The 17,686-nt window shown below is 44.6% G+C and overlaps 1 protein-coding gene across 3 annotated transcripts in view; it reads left to right on the forward strand.

Annotated features, from left to right (window-relative positions):
• The window catches only part of CFAP300 (cilia and flagella associated protein 300), a 133,324-nt gene that overhangs the window by 48,354 nt on the left and 67,284 nt on the right, over positions 1–17,686 (forward strand). For all 3 annotated transcript variants that reach the window (XR_011319440.1, XM_069759192.1, XM_069759190.1), the window contains exons 3-4: positions 4,963–5,038; positions 17,297–17,463. Coding sequence is in view for 2 of the 3 variants with exons in the window: in XM_069759192.1 (XP_069615293.1) it covers positions 4,963–5,038; positions 17,297–17,463 (243 nt within the window). In the remaining variant the exon portion in view is untranslated. The remainder of the gene's footprint in view (positions 1–4,962; positions 5,039–17,296; positions 17,464–17,686) is intronic.

Genomic DNA, 17,686 nt, shown 5'->3' on the forward strand with positions numbered 1-17,686 from the left:
ACTCTCCACTGTGCCAACCTCTGTTATTCCTCCTGGAAATTAATGAATAAATGAACAACTGGGTGAATTTCTCTTATCAAAAGATTGGTAACATTAATGTATTATTTCATGTTGAAGAATAACACAGGTATAAAACAAAGTGGTGTTAAGAAAAGTCATCTCAAATTGTCATGTGAGGAAGAAATGAATCTTTACATTCCCGGCCCACTATTACTAGAGAGCATACCCTGGTGACAGATCCACTGTACATTCCTGGCCCACTATAGAGAGCATACCCTGGTTACAGATCCGCTGTACATTCCTGGCCCACTATAGAGAGCATACCCTGGTTACAGATCCGCTGTACATTCCTGGCCCACTATAGAGAGCATACCCTGGTTACAGATCCGATGTACATTCCTGGCCCACTAATAATAGAGAGCATACCCTGGTTACAGATCCGCTGTACATTCCTGGCCCACTATAGAGAGCATACCCTGGTTACAGATCCACTGTACATTCCTGGCCCACTATTAATAGATAGCATACCCTGGTGACAGATCCGCTGTACATTCCTGGCCCACTATTAATAGATAGCATACCCTGGTGACAGATCCGCTGTACATTCCTGGCCCACTATTAATAGAGAGCATACCCTGGTGACAGATCCGCTGTACATTCCTGGCCCACTATTAATAGAGAGCATACCCTGGTGACAGATCCGCTGTACATTCCTGGCCCACTATTAATAGAGAGCATACCCTGGTGACAGATCCGCTGTACATTCCTGGCCCACTATTAATAGAGAGCATACCCTGGTGACAGATCCACGGTACATTCCCAGCCCACTATTAATAGAGAGCATACCCTGGTGACAGATCCGCTGTACATTCCTGGCCCACTATTGATAGAGAGCATACCCTGGTGACAGATCCCCTGTACATTCCTTGCCCACTATTAATAGAGAGCATACCCTGGTGACAGATCCACTGTACATTCTCGGCCCACTATTAATAGAGAGCATACCCTGGTGACAGATTCGCTGTACATTCCTGGCCCATTATTAATAGAGAGCATACCCTGGTGACAGATCCGCTGTACATTCCTTGCCCACTATTAATAGAGAGCATACCCTGGTGACAGATCTGATGTACATTCCTGGCCCACTATAGAGAGCATACCCTGGTTACAGATCCGATGTACATTCCTGGCCCACTAATAATAGAGAGCATACCCTGGTTACAGATCCGATGTACATTCCTGGCCCACTATTAATAGAGAGCATACCCTGGTGACAGATCCACTGTACATTCCTGGCCCACTATTGATAGAGAGCATACCCTGGTGACAGATCCCCTGTACATTCTCGGCCCACTATTAATAGAGAGCATACCCTGGTGACAGATCCGCTGTACATTCTCGGCCCACTATTAATAGAGAGCATACCCTGGTGACAGATCCGCTGTACATTCCTGGCCCATTATTAATAGAGAGCATACCCTGGTGACAGATCTGCTGTACATTCCCGGCCCACTATTACTAGAGAGGATACCCTGGTGACAGATCCACGGTACATTCCTGGCCCACTATTAATAGATAGCATACCCTGGTGACAGATCCGCTGTACATTCCTGGCCCACTATTAATAGAGAGCATACCCTGGTGACAGATCCACTGTACATTCCTGGCCCACTATTAATAGAGAGCATACCCTGGTGACAGATCCGCTGTACATTCCCGGCCCACTATTAATAGAGAGCATACCCTGGTGACAGATCCGCTGTACATTCCTTGCCCACTATTAATAGAGAGCATACCCTGGTGACAGATCCGCTGTACATTCCTGGCCCACTATTAATAGAGAGCATACCCTGGTGACAGATCCGCTGTACATTCCCGGCCCACTATTAATAGAGAGCATACCCTGGTGACAGATCCGCTGTACATTCCTGGCCCACTATTAATAGAGAGCATACCCTGGTGACAGATCCGCTGTACATTCCCGGCCCACTATTAATAGAGAGCATACCCTGGTGACAGATCCGCTGTACATTCCTTGCCCACTATTAATAGAGAGCATACCCTGGTGACAGATCCGCTGTACATTCCTGGCCCACTATTAATAGAGAGCATACCCTGGTGACAGATCCGCTGTACATTCCTGGCCCACTATTAATAGAGAGCATACCCTGGTGACAGATCCGCTGTACATTCCTGGCCCACTATTAATAGAGAGCATACCCTGGTAACAGATCCGCTGTACATTCCTTGCCCACTATTAATAGAGAGCATACCCTGGTGACAGATCCGCTGTACATTCCTGGCCCACTATTAATAGAGAGCATACCCTGGTGACAGATCCGATGTACATTCCTGGCCCACTATTAATAGAGAGCATACCCTGGTGACAGATCCGCTGTACATTCTCGGCCCACTATTAATAGAGAGCATACCCTGGTGACAGATCCGCTCTACATTCCCGGCCCACTATTAATAGAGAGCATACCCTGGTGACAGATCCGCTGTACATTCCCGGCCCACTATTACTAGAGAGCATACCCTGGTGACAGATCCGCTGTACATTCCCGGCCCACTATTACTAGAGAGCATACCCTGGTGACAGATCCGCTGTACATTCTCGGCCCACTATTAATAGAGAGCATACCCTGATGACAGATCCGCTGTACATTCCCGGCCCACTATTACTAGAGAGCATACCCTGGTGACCGATCCGCTGTACATTCCCGGCCCACTATTACTAGAGAGCATACCCTGGTGACCGATCCGCTGTACATTCCCGGCCCACTATTACTAGAGAGGATACCCTGGTGACAGATCCGCTGTACATTCCTGGCCCACTATTACTAGAGAGGATACCCTGGTGACCGATCCGCTGTACATTCCCGGCCCACTATTACTAGAGAGCATACCCTGGTGACAGATCCGCTGTACATTCCTGGCCCACTATTACTAGAGAGCATACCCTGGTGACCGATCCGCTGTACATTCCCGGCCCACTATTACTAGAGAGCATACCCTGGTGACAGATCCGCTGTACATTCCTGGCCCACTATTACTAGAGAGGATACCCTGGTGACCGATCCGCTGTACATTCCCGGCCCACTATTACTAGAGAGCATACCCTGGTGACCGATCCGCTGTACATTCCCGGCCCACTATTACTAGAGAGGATACCCTGGTGACAGATCCGCTGTACATTCCTGGCCCACTATTACTAGAGAGGATACCCTGGTGACCGATCCGCTGTACATTCCCGGCCCACTATTACTAGAGAGCATACCCTGGTGACCGATCCGCTGTACATTCCCGGCCCACTATTACTAGAGAGGATACCCTGGTGACAGATCCGCTGTACATTCCTGGCCCACTATTACTAGAGAGGATACCCTGGTGACCGATCCGCTGTACATTCCCGGCCCACTATTACTAGAGAGCATACCCTGGTGACAGATCCGCTGTACATTCCCGGCCCACTATTACTAGAGAGGATACCCTGGTGACAGATCCGCTGTACATTCCCGGCCCACTATTACTAGAGAGCATACCCTGGTGACAGATCCGCTGTACATTCCTGGCCCACTATTACTAGAGAGGATACCCTGGTGACCGATCCGCTGTACATTCCCGGCCCACTATTACTAGAGAGCATACCCTGGTGACAGATCCGCTGTACATTCCCGGCCCACTATTACTAGAGAGGATACCCTGGTGACAGATCCGCTGTACATTCCCGGCCCACTATTACTAGAGAGCATACCCTGGTGACAGATCCGCTGTACATTCCTGGCCCACTATTACTAGAGAGCATACCCTGGTGACCGATCCGCTGTACATTCCCGGCCCACTATTACTAGAGAGCATACCCTGGTGACCGATCCGCTGTACATTCCCGGCCCACTATTACTAGAGAGCATACCCTGGTGACAGATCCGCTGTACATTCCTGGCCCACTATTAATAGAGAGCATACCCTGGTGACAGATCCGCTGTACATTCCCGGCCCACTATTACTAGAGAGCATACCCTGGTGACAGATCCGCTGTACATTCCTGGCCCACTATTACTAGAGAGCATACCCTGGTGACCGATCCGCTGTACATTCCCGGCCCACTATTACTAGAGAGCATACCCTGGTGACAGATCCGCTGTACATTCCTGGCCCACTATTAATAGAGAGCATACCCTGGTGACAGATCCGCTGTACATTCCTGGCCCATTATTGAAAAGAGTCTACAGAATCACCCACCACCCTCCACAATAGCATACGTTTTCTAATTATTTGGTGCCTGTAATGCAGGGTTGAGGCCGGGTTGAGTTTTCCGTCACGCCATTCTGCTATTTAACCATTCAGGTGTCGGGCATGTCAGTGCGAAGGCGAAGTGAAATGATGGTAATCCCCCGATCTGCGGATGTCATTAGTGGCAGACATTTCTTGTAAATGACTTTATCAGATGCCATCGTCAGTCCCTTTGTGTCGAGCAGACATAGCGTATATTAATGACCTTCCCATATTTCCAATTAGCTGCTTCTTCCTAAGACATATAAGGGGACGTTACTTAGTTGGCCATTTCAGCAAACACAACAGATTGGCGTCTTAATAAATGTGTCGCATATTTGCCTGTTCATATGTCTACTGTGATCAAGCAAAGATTTGGCATAGATTACTATTAATCTTTCAGATGGAACTTCTCTCTACTGTTAAGTTTCCAAATGTTGAGAGGAGTTTAAAAAAGAAAAAAACAAGTTACAACTTTGGCCCATTTCCATCCGCCGCCTTTAACTTACCAGCTGCAGTACAGGGGCAGATATAGGATTGTGAATCCGTCTGCTGAATATATGCAGCTTCGCTTCTTAAAGGAACAATTTTAAGTGTGGGAATTTTACAAAACGGGATTAAATGTATTGCATTTATGATAGAGCTTTCACCAAAAGAAAGTACATCAGTATTGATTATTGTTCACAGGCTTTCTTCCAAGACCCCAATGTGACTTTACACCTGAAATTACTCTCTGGCTCCTCAGGACAATGGACGGTGCTAGGTAAACTTACCATATTACAAAATATAAGCACAGTGGCAATGTTGGATATGTATCAATGTTCATGAAGTTGGAGGCAGATTCAGCATTTTTACCATTTGGAAAGGGTTGAAAAATGTTACTTTTTTTGATAATTTTTGCGTGTGAATCAACCAAATTAAAGAGTATTGCGATGGGTAAAAAAAGAATTCATGCTTTAACATAACATGGACATTGTCTTACAGGCAAAGACATCAAAGTTTGGGAATTTTGCAATTTTTTTTTTTTTTTTTTGGGTGACGTTTCCATGTGCATTATTGCCATGCTGTGATGTCATCTTGTGTATTATCCCTGTACTGTGACATCACTGTGTGTATTATCCCTGTACTGTGACATCACTGTGTGTATTATCCCTGTACTGTGACATCACTGTGTGTATTGATCCTGTACTGTGACATCACTGTGTGTATTATCCCTGTACTGTGACATCACTGTGTGTATTGATCCTGTACTGTGACATCACTTTGTGTATTAATTCTGTACTGTGACATCACTGTGTGTATTATCCCTGTACTGTGACATCACTGTGTGTATTATCCCTGTACTGTGACATCACTGTGTGTATTATCCTTGTACTGTGACATCACTGTGTGTATTGTCCCTGTACTGTGACATCACTGTGTGTATTATCCCTGTACTGTCTGTGACATCACTGTCTGTATTATCCCTGTACTGTGACATCACTGCGTGCATTATCCCTGTACTGTGACATCACTGTGTGTATTATCCCTGTACTGTCTGTGACATCACTGTCTGTATTATCCCTGTACTGTGACATCACTGTGTGTTTTATCCCTGTACTGTGACATCACTCTGTGTATTATCCCTGTACTGTGACATCACTGTGTGTATTACCCCTGTACTGTGACATCACTGTGTGCATTATCCCTGTACTGTTGTGATCTTGCTGTTAGCATTGGTGTAGCGTACAAGGGCTTCCACAATTAGAGTAAAACACCTTCAGTAAAAATAAACAGAGAAAAATAAATTTCCAGCTCTGTTCTTATTTTTGCCTCCCTCGATCTTTAGATAACTCTGATTAACCATTTACAACTCTGTAATTCATGTAAGATTTACAGGGAAGGGAGGGATAGATAAGAATAGCAAACATTTCAACAAATCCTTCTATAAAAATGATTCTTTGTTCGGCAGATAACATTTACATTTCATTTATTGGCTTGAGAGCTCTTGCAGCAGGGCCCTGAAATACGGCTGGAGCTAACACCCACGGGTGTGTCTTGTAGCTCATTCATATGCTGTAGATCATTATCACATCCTATTGGATATAACAGATATCAGTCTGATGTGTATGACGGGTTTGACCCTAAACGATCAACTTACCCTATTACTTATTCCATTCTGTGAGGCCTAAGTTACAAAAAAAAGTGATAGAAGTTCTGTTTTTAGTTCATCTAACCTCTTACAAAATGCAATAAAAAGTCATCCAAAGTTGTACATCTCCCAAAATTTAAGAAGTGAAAGCAGCAGTTCTGATTCTCTCCGAATGTCCGTTACATAAGAAGGAAGTGAAAGTGAAACTCATTGGCTGTAGGGATCACATGACATAATGTCACGCAATCCCCGGCGCCTACATATCATGAACTGTGGCAGCATCACCAGTGAGTACAGGCTGTTTTTGTTTTACACAGGAGAATATAGTAATTGAGAAATGGTTGTCCGAGTAGTGAACAATCCCTTTAGTGCAGTCTTAAATAATTTGGAGGTTTTTTTTTGTTTTTTTTAAATGGGGTAGTTTATGTGGGGCTTCCAATACATAGACCCCCCCCCCCCCCCCTCAAAGACACTTCAGGGCAAATTTTTCCCTGAAAATATACCAAAAATTTGGGAAATTTCTTTTAAAATATGATACATTGCTGCTAAATGTACAAGTTGTGTTTTCCTCTTAGGGTCATGGGGAGGATGTTAGAAAAATGCATTAAAGTAACATGGAAATTATCTTTCAAGCAGAGAAACATTGGACATTTAAACCTTTTTTTAACTTTTCTGAAACTTAAAAAAAATTTTAATGAAGAAATAAAAACGCAGAACAATAACCAACATCCTGAAAAATGTTGTACTAGTACAATATGTCACAAAAAGATCAACTTCGTTTCACCAGGATAAATGTTTCCAAGTCCTAATGTCCTAAAGACAACATGTTCTTAAAGGGAATCTTGTCAGCAGGATTTCACACCCCCAATCTATTTATATGTGCATGTAGCTCTTTCAAAGACAAGTCAAGCTATACCTTTACTTGACCAATCCATTCCTTCGTTATTGAGAAATCAGCGTTTGAATTTATATACAAATGAGACTGAAGAGCTATGGTAGATCTGAAGCCTCTGTCACTCCAGCTCTATTCCCTGTCCAGTGCCGCTTCCACCTGTTTGACCAATGACTCCTTGTCTGAAGTCCACACAGCATAGAGGCTGTCAGTCAAGCAAGAGGCAGCGGTGATGTGCGAATAGAGCCGGCATGACGGAGGCTTCATCTCTACTAATGGCTCTTTAGCCTCATTTGCATATAAATTCTAAACGTTAATTTCTCAGTAATAGAGGAAATGACTGGTCATGTAAAGGTATTGCTGGATATGTCTGAAAGAGCTACAGTTATGCTCAAAAATTTACATATCCCGGTAGAATTTTTGCTTTCTTGGCCTTTTTTTCAGAGAATATGAATGATAACCCCAAAACTTTTTCTCCACTCATGGTTAGTGGCTGGGTGAAGCCATTTACTGTCAAGCTACTACCTGTCATTGGCTACAGCAGAACAAAGTGAAGGTTCTGGAGTGGCCATCTCAGTCTCCTGACCTCAATATCATTGAGCCACTCTGGGAAAATCTCAAGCGCGCAGTTTATGCTAGACAACCCAGGAATTTACAGGAACTGGAGGCTTTTTGCCAAGAAGAGTGGGAAACTTTATCATCTGAGAAAATAAAGAACCTCATCCACAATTAACACAAAAGACTTCAAGCTGTCATTGATATTAGAGGGGGCAATACGTGGTATTAAGAAATGGGGTTTGTGAGCTTTTGATGATGGTCATTTGGATGTTTTGGGTTGTCATTATGATTTAAAAAGAGAAAACACAGTAGTTTGACAATAAATGGCTTCACCCAACCACTAACCATGAGTGGAGAAAAAGTTTTGGCGTTATCATTCATATTCTCTGAAAAGGCCAAAGAAGGAAAAATTCTGCTAGGGTATGTAAACTTTTGAGCACAACTGTACATGCACATATAAATACTTTGAAGGATTAAAATCTTGCTGACACATTCCCTTTAAGAGGTTAAAAGGGCAGATGTACTGTTGGAAATACTTGCCAGGAAAAGAGATGATGGAAGAGTAATTTTCAAGCTTCATCATCTGCAGATATACTAATGGGATTGCTCTTGCCAAAAAAAGTGTATTTTGATACATAATGTGGCTTAAAATGAGGCAACATGGGCCAATTATAGGAAATGTATCATCCAGCATGAGTCACTATCATATTTTTGGTCCAAGAGCCACATACTGAACCAATCCCAAGGGCCACAATTGTTTTTAAAACGGCTACTTGTGTGATGAATACATCACAAGAACAACCAATCAGTACATTAATACGCCATCGTAACCAAATTTTGTGTATTTGATAAAGATTTTGAGAGTTTCTACTCCAAAAAAAAGCAGTATGAACACATACTAACTTAAACTGTGTTTTTTAGAGCAGTAACTAGCCAATCCTCCTCATAATTTTTAGATCTCTTACTTTTTAAGCTTTTTACATACCCATGAAAATATTATGGATTGCTACATGTGTACAAGATAAGAACAACTGTTGGAACATGAGTGCAGAACCACCATCAGTACATGAATGGGGCACCAGAACCACCGTCAGTACAAGAATGCAGGGCCAGAAATACCATCAGTAAATGAATGCAGCGAAAGAACCTCCATCAGTACATGAATGGGGCACCAGAACCACCGTCAGTACAAGAATGCAGGGCCAGAAATACCATCAGTAAATGAATGCAGCGAAAGAACCTCCATCAGTATATGAATGCAATACCAACCTTAGTACAGTGATCAATTGTAATGTCAGGTCTCGCCCATACACATTTGTATTGCATGAACCTACAATTTTCAGTATGTCCATAACAATGGTAAGGAGATGCTAGGAGTTGTTTTTGCTAGCCACCATCAGACTTTGGACCATACAGGAACCACAGCACTGATGAGCATAGTCAGTATCACGTACATACATTTAAACCCAGGTACCTTTATAAGTGACATCTTCTCTGATTTTGAGTAATTCTCATCCCTTTTGTCTCCATGTAGCACAGACGCCATGATGAGATTTCATGCCCAGAGCTTCTCTTTCTAGACTTGCCCCTTCTTCGTCTTCAGCAGCACATCCCGACACTGTGCCCTTAAAAATAAAAGCACCATTATACTGCTTCATAGATAAAAATATCTCCCTATCTCTACCCCTGAGTAAATCTTTTCCCCTTAAGGTACCGTCACACATAACGATTTCGTTAACGATATCGTTGCTTTTTGTGACGTAGCAACGATATCATTAACGAAATCGTTATGCGTGACAGCGACCAACGATCAAGCCCCTGCTGGGTGATCGTTGGTCTCTGCGAATGATCAGGACCTTTATTTGGTCGCTGATCACCCTCTGTCATCGCTGGATCGGCGTGTGTGACGCCGATCCAGCGATGTGTTCACTGGTAACCAGGGTAAATATTGGGTTACTAAGCGCAGGGGCGTGCTTAGTAACCCAAAGTTTACCCTGGTTACCATTGTAAATGTAAAAAAAAAACACATGCTCACATTCCGGTGCCTGTCACGTCCCCCGGCGTCCGCTTCCCTGCACTCCTCCTGCATCCTGTGTCAGCGCTGGCTGGCCGTAAAGCAGAGCACAGCGGTGACGTCACCGCTCTGCTTTACGGCCGGCGCTTACACAGGATGCAGGAGGAGTGCAGGGAAGCGGACGCCGGGGGACGTGACAGGCACCGGAATGTGAGTATGTGTTTTTTTTTTTTTACATTTACAATGGTAACCAGGGTAAACATCGGGTTACTAAGCGCGGCATTGTTGGTCGCTGGAGAGCTGTCTGTGTGACAGCTCTCCAGCGACCACACAACGACTTACCAACGATCACGGCCAGGTCGTATCGCTGGTCATGATCGTTGGTAAATCGTTTAGTGTAACGGTACCTTTACTGTGCTTCCTGCACAAAATAACCTCCCCCCACACACACTGCCTTTCTCTGAAATATCCCTCCCCACACAGCCCCTTGCCAAAATGTCACCTACACTGCCCCTCTATAATACCCCCACACATTGCCCCTCTCCAAAATACTCCACCATACTGCCCCGCTCCAAAATTCTCCCCCACACTGCCCCTCTATAAAATACCCCCACACACAGCCCTTCTCCAAATTATTCCTCCACTCTGCCCATCTGTATACTATTCTTCCGACACTGCCCCTCTCTGAAATATTTCCCCACACTGCCCCTTTTTATAATATCTTCCCTACATAATATCCACCACACAACCCCTCTCCATAATATCCCCTCCCACCACACTGCCCCTCACTCTACTATGCCTTTTTTCACAATCCCCATAATGTCCCAAATTGCCCCATAATATCCAAAATTGCCACATTATGTTCCCTTGTAGCAACGCTACCCTTTCCTCTCCTGACCCATTCGTAACATGACCCTTAATCTTTGGCTCTTTCATGGAGAGCTTACCAGAGCTCGATGTCTCCTCTGCCTGTGCGATGCCGGCAGCAGTGTAATGACGTCAGCAGTGTGCCAACCTCATCGCGCTGCTGCTCTTTGGGGCGGGGGCCGACAAGCGTCTTCTCTGCCCCAGTGCTGGAGCTACATTGTTCAAATGTATTCACTTCTGAAAGACCTTTGAATATGAGCAGAAGGAGCGACGTCTCACTGACTGCTCTGTGGGCCGCTCAAAGTCGTTCTGCAGGCCATATGTTGTGCAGGCTTGGTCTACTCTAAAAGCAGCCAGATGAGAGTGGACTTAACCCACCGATTTCAACAGGACCCGCTGACTAATATATATGGGCGCCTCCTGACTGTAACCCGAGAGATGATGGGGATCGGGCAGTTGGACTTTCAACATCTATTTCTTTTGTTGCAAAGACACGAGCGCTTGGCAGTATGTTGCAGGGAGTCGAGAGAGATGGCTGTTTTGTATAGGGTCAGTGTTGAGCCACATGATGGTTGATTTTATCAGCCATCAATTGCTGGGGTGGGACTTAAAGGTAACAACGCAACCTATGATGTACATGTACATCAAAGGTAGTGAAGGGGTTAAGATTCACAAGACCTGAAAGTGAAGAGGGGGCGCAAACTGTGCAGACTCTATAAATAGAACCTGGCTCAATTTAGACCAAAAAAGTGTTGCAGCCTGATATGTGAGGTCAGGGAAAAATGTAATCAGAGTTGTGTCCTACTAGACACATTTCCAAAAAGTGTTTGGTCACGATAATGGTAGGATGATTGGTTCTTAGAGGGGTTGGAAAAAAGTCTGCTGGGGTTTTATCTGTCACGAAATATAATGGCCCAATGGGGGGCTGGGAAGTGGACGGCACAACAAACACTCAACGGGATGGAAATGGGGAGAGGAAGGCCCTACCAATAGGGAATGAGGGATGGACACCTCCTGCTCCAACCTGAGCCTGCCGCTGCACTCCCCTAATGCCGTAAGTGGGTCCTCCCCCCCCACCGCCTTCACAAACCTTGCCCCTCGCTGTCACCTCACACTGGCCGACAAGGGCGCCAGCCTCACCACTGCAGATGGTGCAAACACAGGAGACCGTGACAAGCATGAGAGGGACAAGGTCAAAACACCACACTTAGCTTCCAGACTCTTAAGCCAAGCTGCACACCGCTGATGACACAGAAACCGGACTCCAAACTTCAGAAGTAGCTGACACCAGAGAGCTGCCACTGCAAGGCTGGTCTCTATAGAGAAACTCTATGGCTGCGTGTCCACGATCAGGATGGCCGGCGGTATCGTTGGAGCGGCAAACCCGCTCTGCGGTAAGCCCCGCCCCCTTTCTGGGACACGATGATGCCGGATGTGTTCACAGCACACATCCGGGATCATCGCTCCCCACCATAGGGCCCTGTGCTATATCTTGCGGCGACGCAGCGTCGCCGCAAGATATACGGACATGCTGCGATCTGAAAAGACGCGCAGCATGTCCGGAGTCGCAGGGCCGCCGCGTGCGTGTTACCACGCATAGTGGAGACGGGATTTCATTAAATCCCCTCCACTATGCTGTAACATCTGGACGCTGCGTGTTTGACGCTGCGTCCCTATGCAGCGTCAAACACGCAGCGTTTACTGCATGTGGACACATACCCTATCACCAACAGTCAGCTGATGCATCAGGTGACCATGTAAAGGATGGTGGAAGTGGTCAGCACCTCCATCAGCTGACCCAGCAGTTGCAGCAGACTTCCAGCAGGGGAAACTGACATCAACCCCCGCTGGTCCTGAAAGGAAAAAAGCTATATTTAAAACAGAGTGGGACCAGAGCTGCCACAAATCCAAAAATGGATTGTGACATTATCCCTAGATTACAGCTCCACCCTAGTTTATGTTTAGTCTGGTATTGCAGGTCATCTCCAATACTAGATGGAAACCATAGACAAGTCTGGCACTGTTTTTGAAGGAATTTAAATTTTTGTAATATTTTTTTTAATGCATTTTTACAGACATTTTTACAGAATCTCAGCTTGGAGGATATAACTCTTTTTCTGTGTTATTTGCTGACCTGAAACTGGTTAGTACCTGTCCCTTTACCTGCAGGTTTATAGCCCGGCGAGCTCCACACCTTCTATATCCTGTGTTCCTAGTGATTGATGAGTCACATTGACAATCGCTCTCCCCACCCTTGTGACGAAACCCTATACTTGTGTGTAATTCTCCCCGAGGACATGCCCAGCCTCTCAGACACAACAGATAAAGATTATCAGCACAGTCCCGGGTCTATCATTAAATTGTCACTGTTTTGTAGGGTCGGCGTGTTCAGTGTTTTCTGATCAGACCCAGGTAGTCCAGGTATCGGGTGAGCCCGGTTGGGAGGGGTCATCCATTTTTAGCATTTTCCCTTTACGTTGTTTCCTGTCTTGAATACTTCTTATTCCAAGAGTCCCACTATAAGGCTGTTTGCACACGTTGCAGATTTGGCGCTTTTTGTTTCGTTTTTTTTTTCTGCATGGATTTGTAGCAAAACCTGATGACTGCAAAGTGGATGAGAAACCTAAGGTTTCATGCACACGTTGAGTATTTTTGACTTGCAGATTTGGTGCAGAAAATAATCTGCAGCATGTCAATTCTCTGTGCGTTTTTTGCCCTGCTTTTTTCACCATTGACTTCACTCAAATCAGTCAAAAATGCACCAAGAACGAGACAAAAACCCACTAAGATCGAGGCAAAAACACCCCAAGAATGAGGCAAAAACGCCCCAAGAAAGAGGCAAAAACGAACCAAGAATGAGGCAAAAATGCCCCAAGAATGAGGCAAAAACGAACTAAGAATGAGGCAAAAACGTCCCAAGAATGAGGCAAAAACGAACCAAGAATGAGGCAAAAACGAACCAAGAATGAGGCAAAAACGCCCCAAGAATGAGGCAAAAACGCCCCAAGAATGAGGCAAAAACGCCCCAAGAATGAGGCAAAAACGAACTAAGAATGAGGCAAAAACACCCCAAGAATGAGGCAAAAACGAACCAAGAATGAGGCAAAAACGAACCAAGAACGAGTAAAAAAGCACCAAGAATGAAGCAAAAACGCACCAAGAACGAGGCAAAAACGCACCAAGAACGAGACAAAAGCGCACAAAGAACGGCACAAAAACGCACCAAGATCGAGACAAAAACGAGGCAAAACGTACCAAGAACGAGTAAGAGGCACCAAGATCGAGACAAAAACGCACCAAGAACGAGGCAAAAACGCACCAAGAACGAGGCAAAAACGCACCAAGAATGAGACAAAAACGCACCAAGAACGAGTAAAAAAGGCAGCAAGATCAAGACAAAAACGCACCAAGGATGAGGCAACAACGCACTAAGATCGAGTAAAAAAGGCACCAAGATCGATGCAAAAACGCACCAAGAACGAGTAAAAAAGGCACCAAGATTGAGACAAAAACGCCCCAAGAATGAGGCAAAAACGCACCAAGATGAGTAAAAAAGGCACCAAGATCAAGACAAAAACACACCAAGAACGAGGCAAAAACGAGGCAAAAATGCACGAAGAACGAGTGAAAAAAGCACCAAGATCGAGAAAAAAAGGCCCCAAGAATGAGGCAAAAACGCACCAAGAACGAGTAAAAAAGGCACCAAGATCGAGACAAAAACGCACCAAGAACGAGTAAAAAAGGCACCAAGATCGAGGCAAAAACGCACCAAGAACGAGTAAAAAAGGCACCAAGATCAAGGCAAAAACGCACCAAGAACGAGTAAAAAAGGCAGCAAGATCGAGACAAAAACGCACCAAAAACGAGGCAAAAAGGCACCAAGAACGAGTAAAATAGGCACCAAGATCGAGACAAAAACGCACCAAGATCGAGACAAAAACGCACCAAGAACGAGAGAAAAACGTACCAAGAACGAGACAAAAACGCACCAAGATCGAGGCAAAAGCGCACCAAGATCGAGGCAAAAACACACATTTTTGCAGCTATGGTTTACCTGCCATGAGCTGCAGAAATTTTACTCAACGTGTGCACGTAGCCTAACAGTCCCCGCATTGCACGGTCCAAAAGAACGTCTTGTTGCCACTTTTGTAAAAAAAAAAAAAAAAAAAAAAATTAAGGTCAAGATAAGCCAGAGATGTCAAAACACAACAGTAAAGAAGTTCACACCAATCTAATACTGTTTAAAGAGGTAATTGGGGGTGTGGGGGTGACTATTGGATCCTTACTGATCACAAGCATAATGCGGGTGGCACTGAAGTCCTCTGTGTGATAGTGTAGTGAGCATGTGCGACCGCTGCTCTGTTCAGTCTCTATAGGAGCGGTAATCATGTCACTCCCACACCCATAAAGTAGATTGACTCCTGGTCACACATGTGCACTACTGCTCCATTTACATCGGGACTAACATATTGATGACCTATGCATATCAATATCCAATTAATAAGGGTCTGACACCCAGCAATCTGCTATTATTAACTATGGCGGTTGATTGGATGTTGTCAGTATAGGCTCCCGTTGAAGTAAATGGAAGCTGCGGTTCCCAGGAACAGGCACTGTACAGTGTACATCTGACTAGTCCCCGGTGTTAGACATCTACCAATCTGTTATCCCTAAATCCAGGCAACCCCTTTGGAGGGTCAATCCCATCTTCATGAACTGGAGTAGTCAGATAGTGCTGGTATATACAAGCAATTTTGCAAATGTTAAAATAGTTGTTCGTTGTTGAGATATTTTCACTTTTCATTTGTTTACTGTTCACTGCTATGGAGACCGACCACCGTCGCTAGACAACAAAACATGCGCAGTGCTTACAAGATCTTTTGAGCCTCAAAGCGTTGTTTTGAAGGTGACGATGTTCCCTAGAGTGCTTGGTTACCTCCTCATCGTGGCCAGCTGCAGTGGTGGTCGGTCTCCTAGGCAACGAGCTGTAAATGGTAAAAAAAAAAAAAAAGAAAGTATTAGTATCTCAATAACCAAAACAAATTTTAATAAACAGTAAAATGCAAAAGTGCTTCTTTTTATCAGCTCTATCCGACAATGTACATCTATAAAGAGCTGTCCGTGGTCGATACGTGTGTGCTGATGATAATCCCCTGTACCGGCCCTCGCAGGACATGACGTGTGGCGGTGCTAAGAACTTATACATTGCATTTTTGCTTTTGCTACTTTTTTAATGCAAATTAAAAGCTGCGTTATACAAGTGCTATGAGATTTCAGAAATCTCACGCACTTTTGTTTTTGTTTTCCTGCGTGAATTGGAAAACTGCTGCATTTTTTCACCCATAGAAAGCAATGAGTAAGTGCAAAAGCACAGGTATCACGTTTTGCTGCGTTTTCGGTGCAGGAACAACAGGAACTAAATTGTATCTGCATGAAAAACGCTAAACTTTACTGCGAAGAGAGAAGGATTTTGCCTGCAGAAAAAAAAATGTGTGAACATAGCCTTAAAGGGAAAACAATATTCTCTCAATGACATTGAATGGATTAAAAGAAGCAAGCTCGCCTTACTGTTCCCGGGCCGCGACTGTTCTGATCCCGGTCCCCAGTCAGTGATTGCCGGAGTGGCATTTTCTAGCATTTCCTGTGTGTTCAGATAGGACAAATAGGTGAAAACTGGTGGTGAAGTAAACTAGTATCTGACGGGCAGGGGATTGGTGGGTTGTGTGTCACCTCTTCTTTTTTTTCTTTTTTTTCTTTTTAACCCATTTTTAACCATAGATTTAAAAAAAATTTTGTCTGCCAGACAACCCCTTTTAATTTAATGTTCCCCAGAACATGGTAGTTGTATTTCCTGAACCTGTCATGGGACCTATGTAAAACAATAGTACATACAGGTGGTTAGAATGAAAGGTAACATGCGTGTTCCTAACGGAGTTGTCCTATAAAGAAAATGTATTACTATACAGAGGATAGATGATAAATGCATGATCGCTGGGGTCCAACTGTTGAGACCCCCACTGATCATGAAAATAGGGGCGCCAAAGTCCCACTGTACTAATAGATGTGGTGGTCGCACATGCTCACTAGCACTTCTTTCACACGGTAGACTTTAATATCCTTGTTCATTAGGGGTCTCATCAGCCAGATGTATAGCAATCATACTTTGATCGGAAAGTTTTTTTTTTATGACACAACCCCTTTAATGGAGTTGTCTGGCCTTGAGGTACAAGTCTGACTTGTAAATCCTCAGCGTGGGCACTGGCGGGCACTTGACCATAAGTATGCGATATGTATACATGTTGTCACGTGCCAACTAGACATGCTCAGCCTTTTCTCAATGCTAGTGTATTGAGCAAGGCTGGAGACGTCTAGTCGGAATGTGGCCAGGAGTATGGAAATCGTATACATGAGTCTTGGTCTAGCCACCGGCATCGGCAATCCTCACAGTGTGTAGATTCATAAGTCTGCAGTCACACAGTACCCCAAGGTCGGCCAACCCCTTTATGTTAGTGGATGTTGACTATTTTAAGATATTAATGGATGATATTTGTTCTTCCAGAGACCAAGGTTAAGAGAATTGAAGCAAGGAAAATCCCGTGCAGTCTTCTGTGCATGTCATTGTTTGATCGATTGCACCAAGAAAATATTGTCAAGGAAGGTGGATATATCTCGAAATGCCTGGATGAGTACGTTGACGATTTTGTTGTCTCAGATGAACTTCGTAAGGTAAGTGCCACAATGAACTGAGAAACTGCCTTTAATACCATAGTTATTTCATATCGCTGGGACATGCCACGGCTAATCAACCGTTGGAGTATGTAGTCGTAGACTTCTCACAGCCTCGAGCAGCCCATTCTTTTCAGAATGATCTGTCCTGTGTGTGTTTAATGAGTAACGCTATTCATCGTCATTTTGTTTACTTGTATCCTTAATTTTTTTTACATTTTTT

This window comes from Ranitomeya imitator, chromosome 3 (assembly GCF_032444005.1).
Source record: "Ranitomeya imitator isolate aRanImi1 chromosome 3, aRanImi1.pri, whole genome shotgun sequence".
In the NCBI taxonomy this organism is placed as follows: Eukaryota; Metazoa; Chordata; class Amphibia; order Anura; family Dendrobatidae; genus Ranitomeya; species Ranitomeya imitator.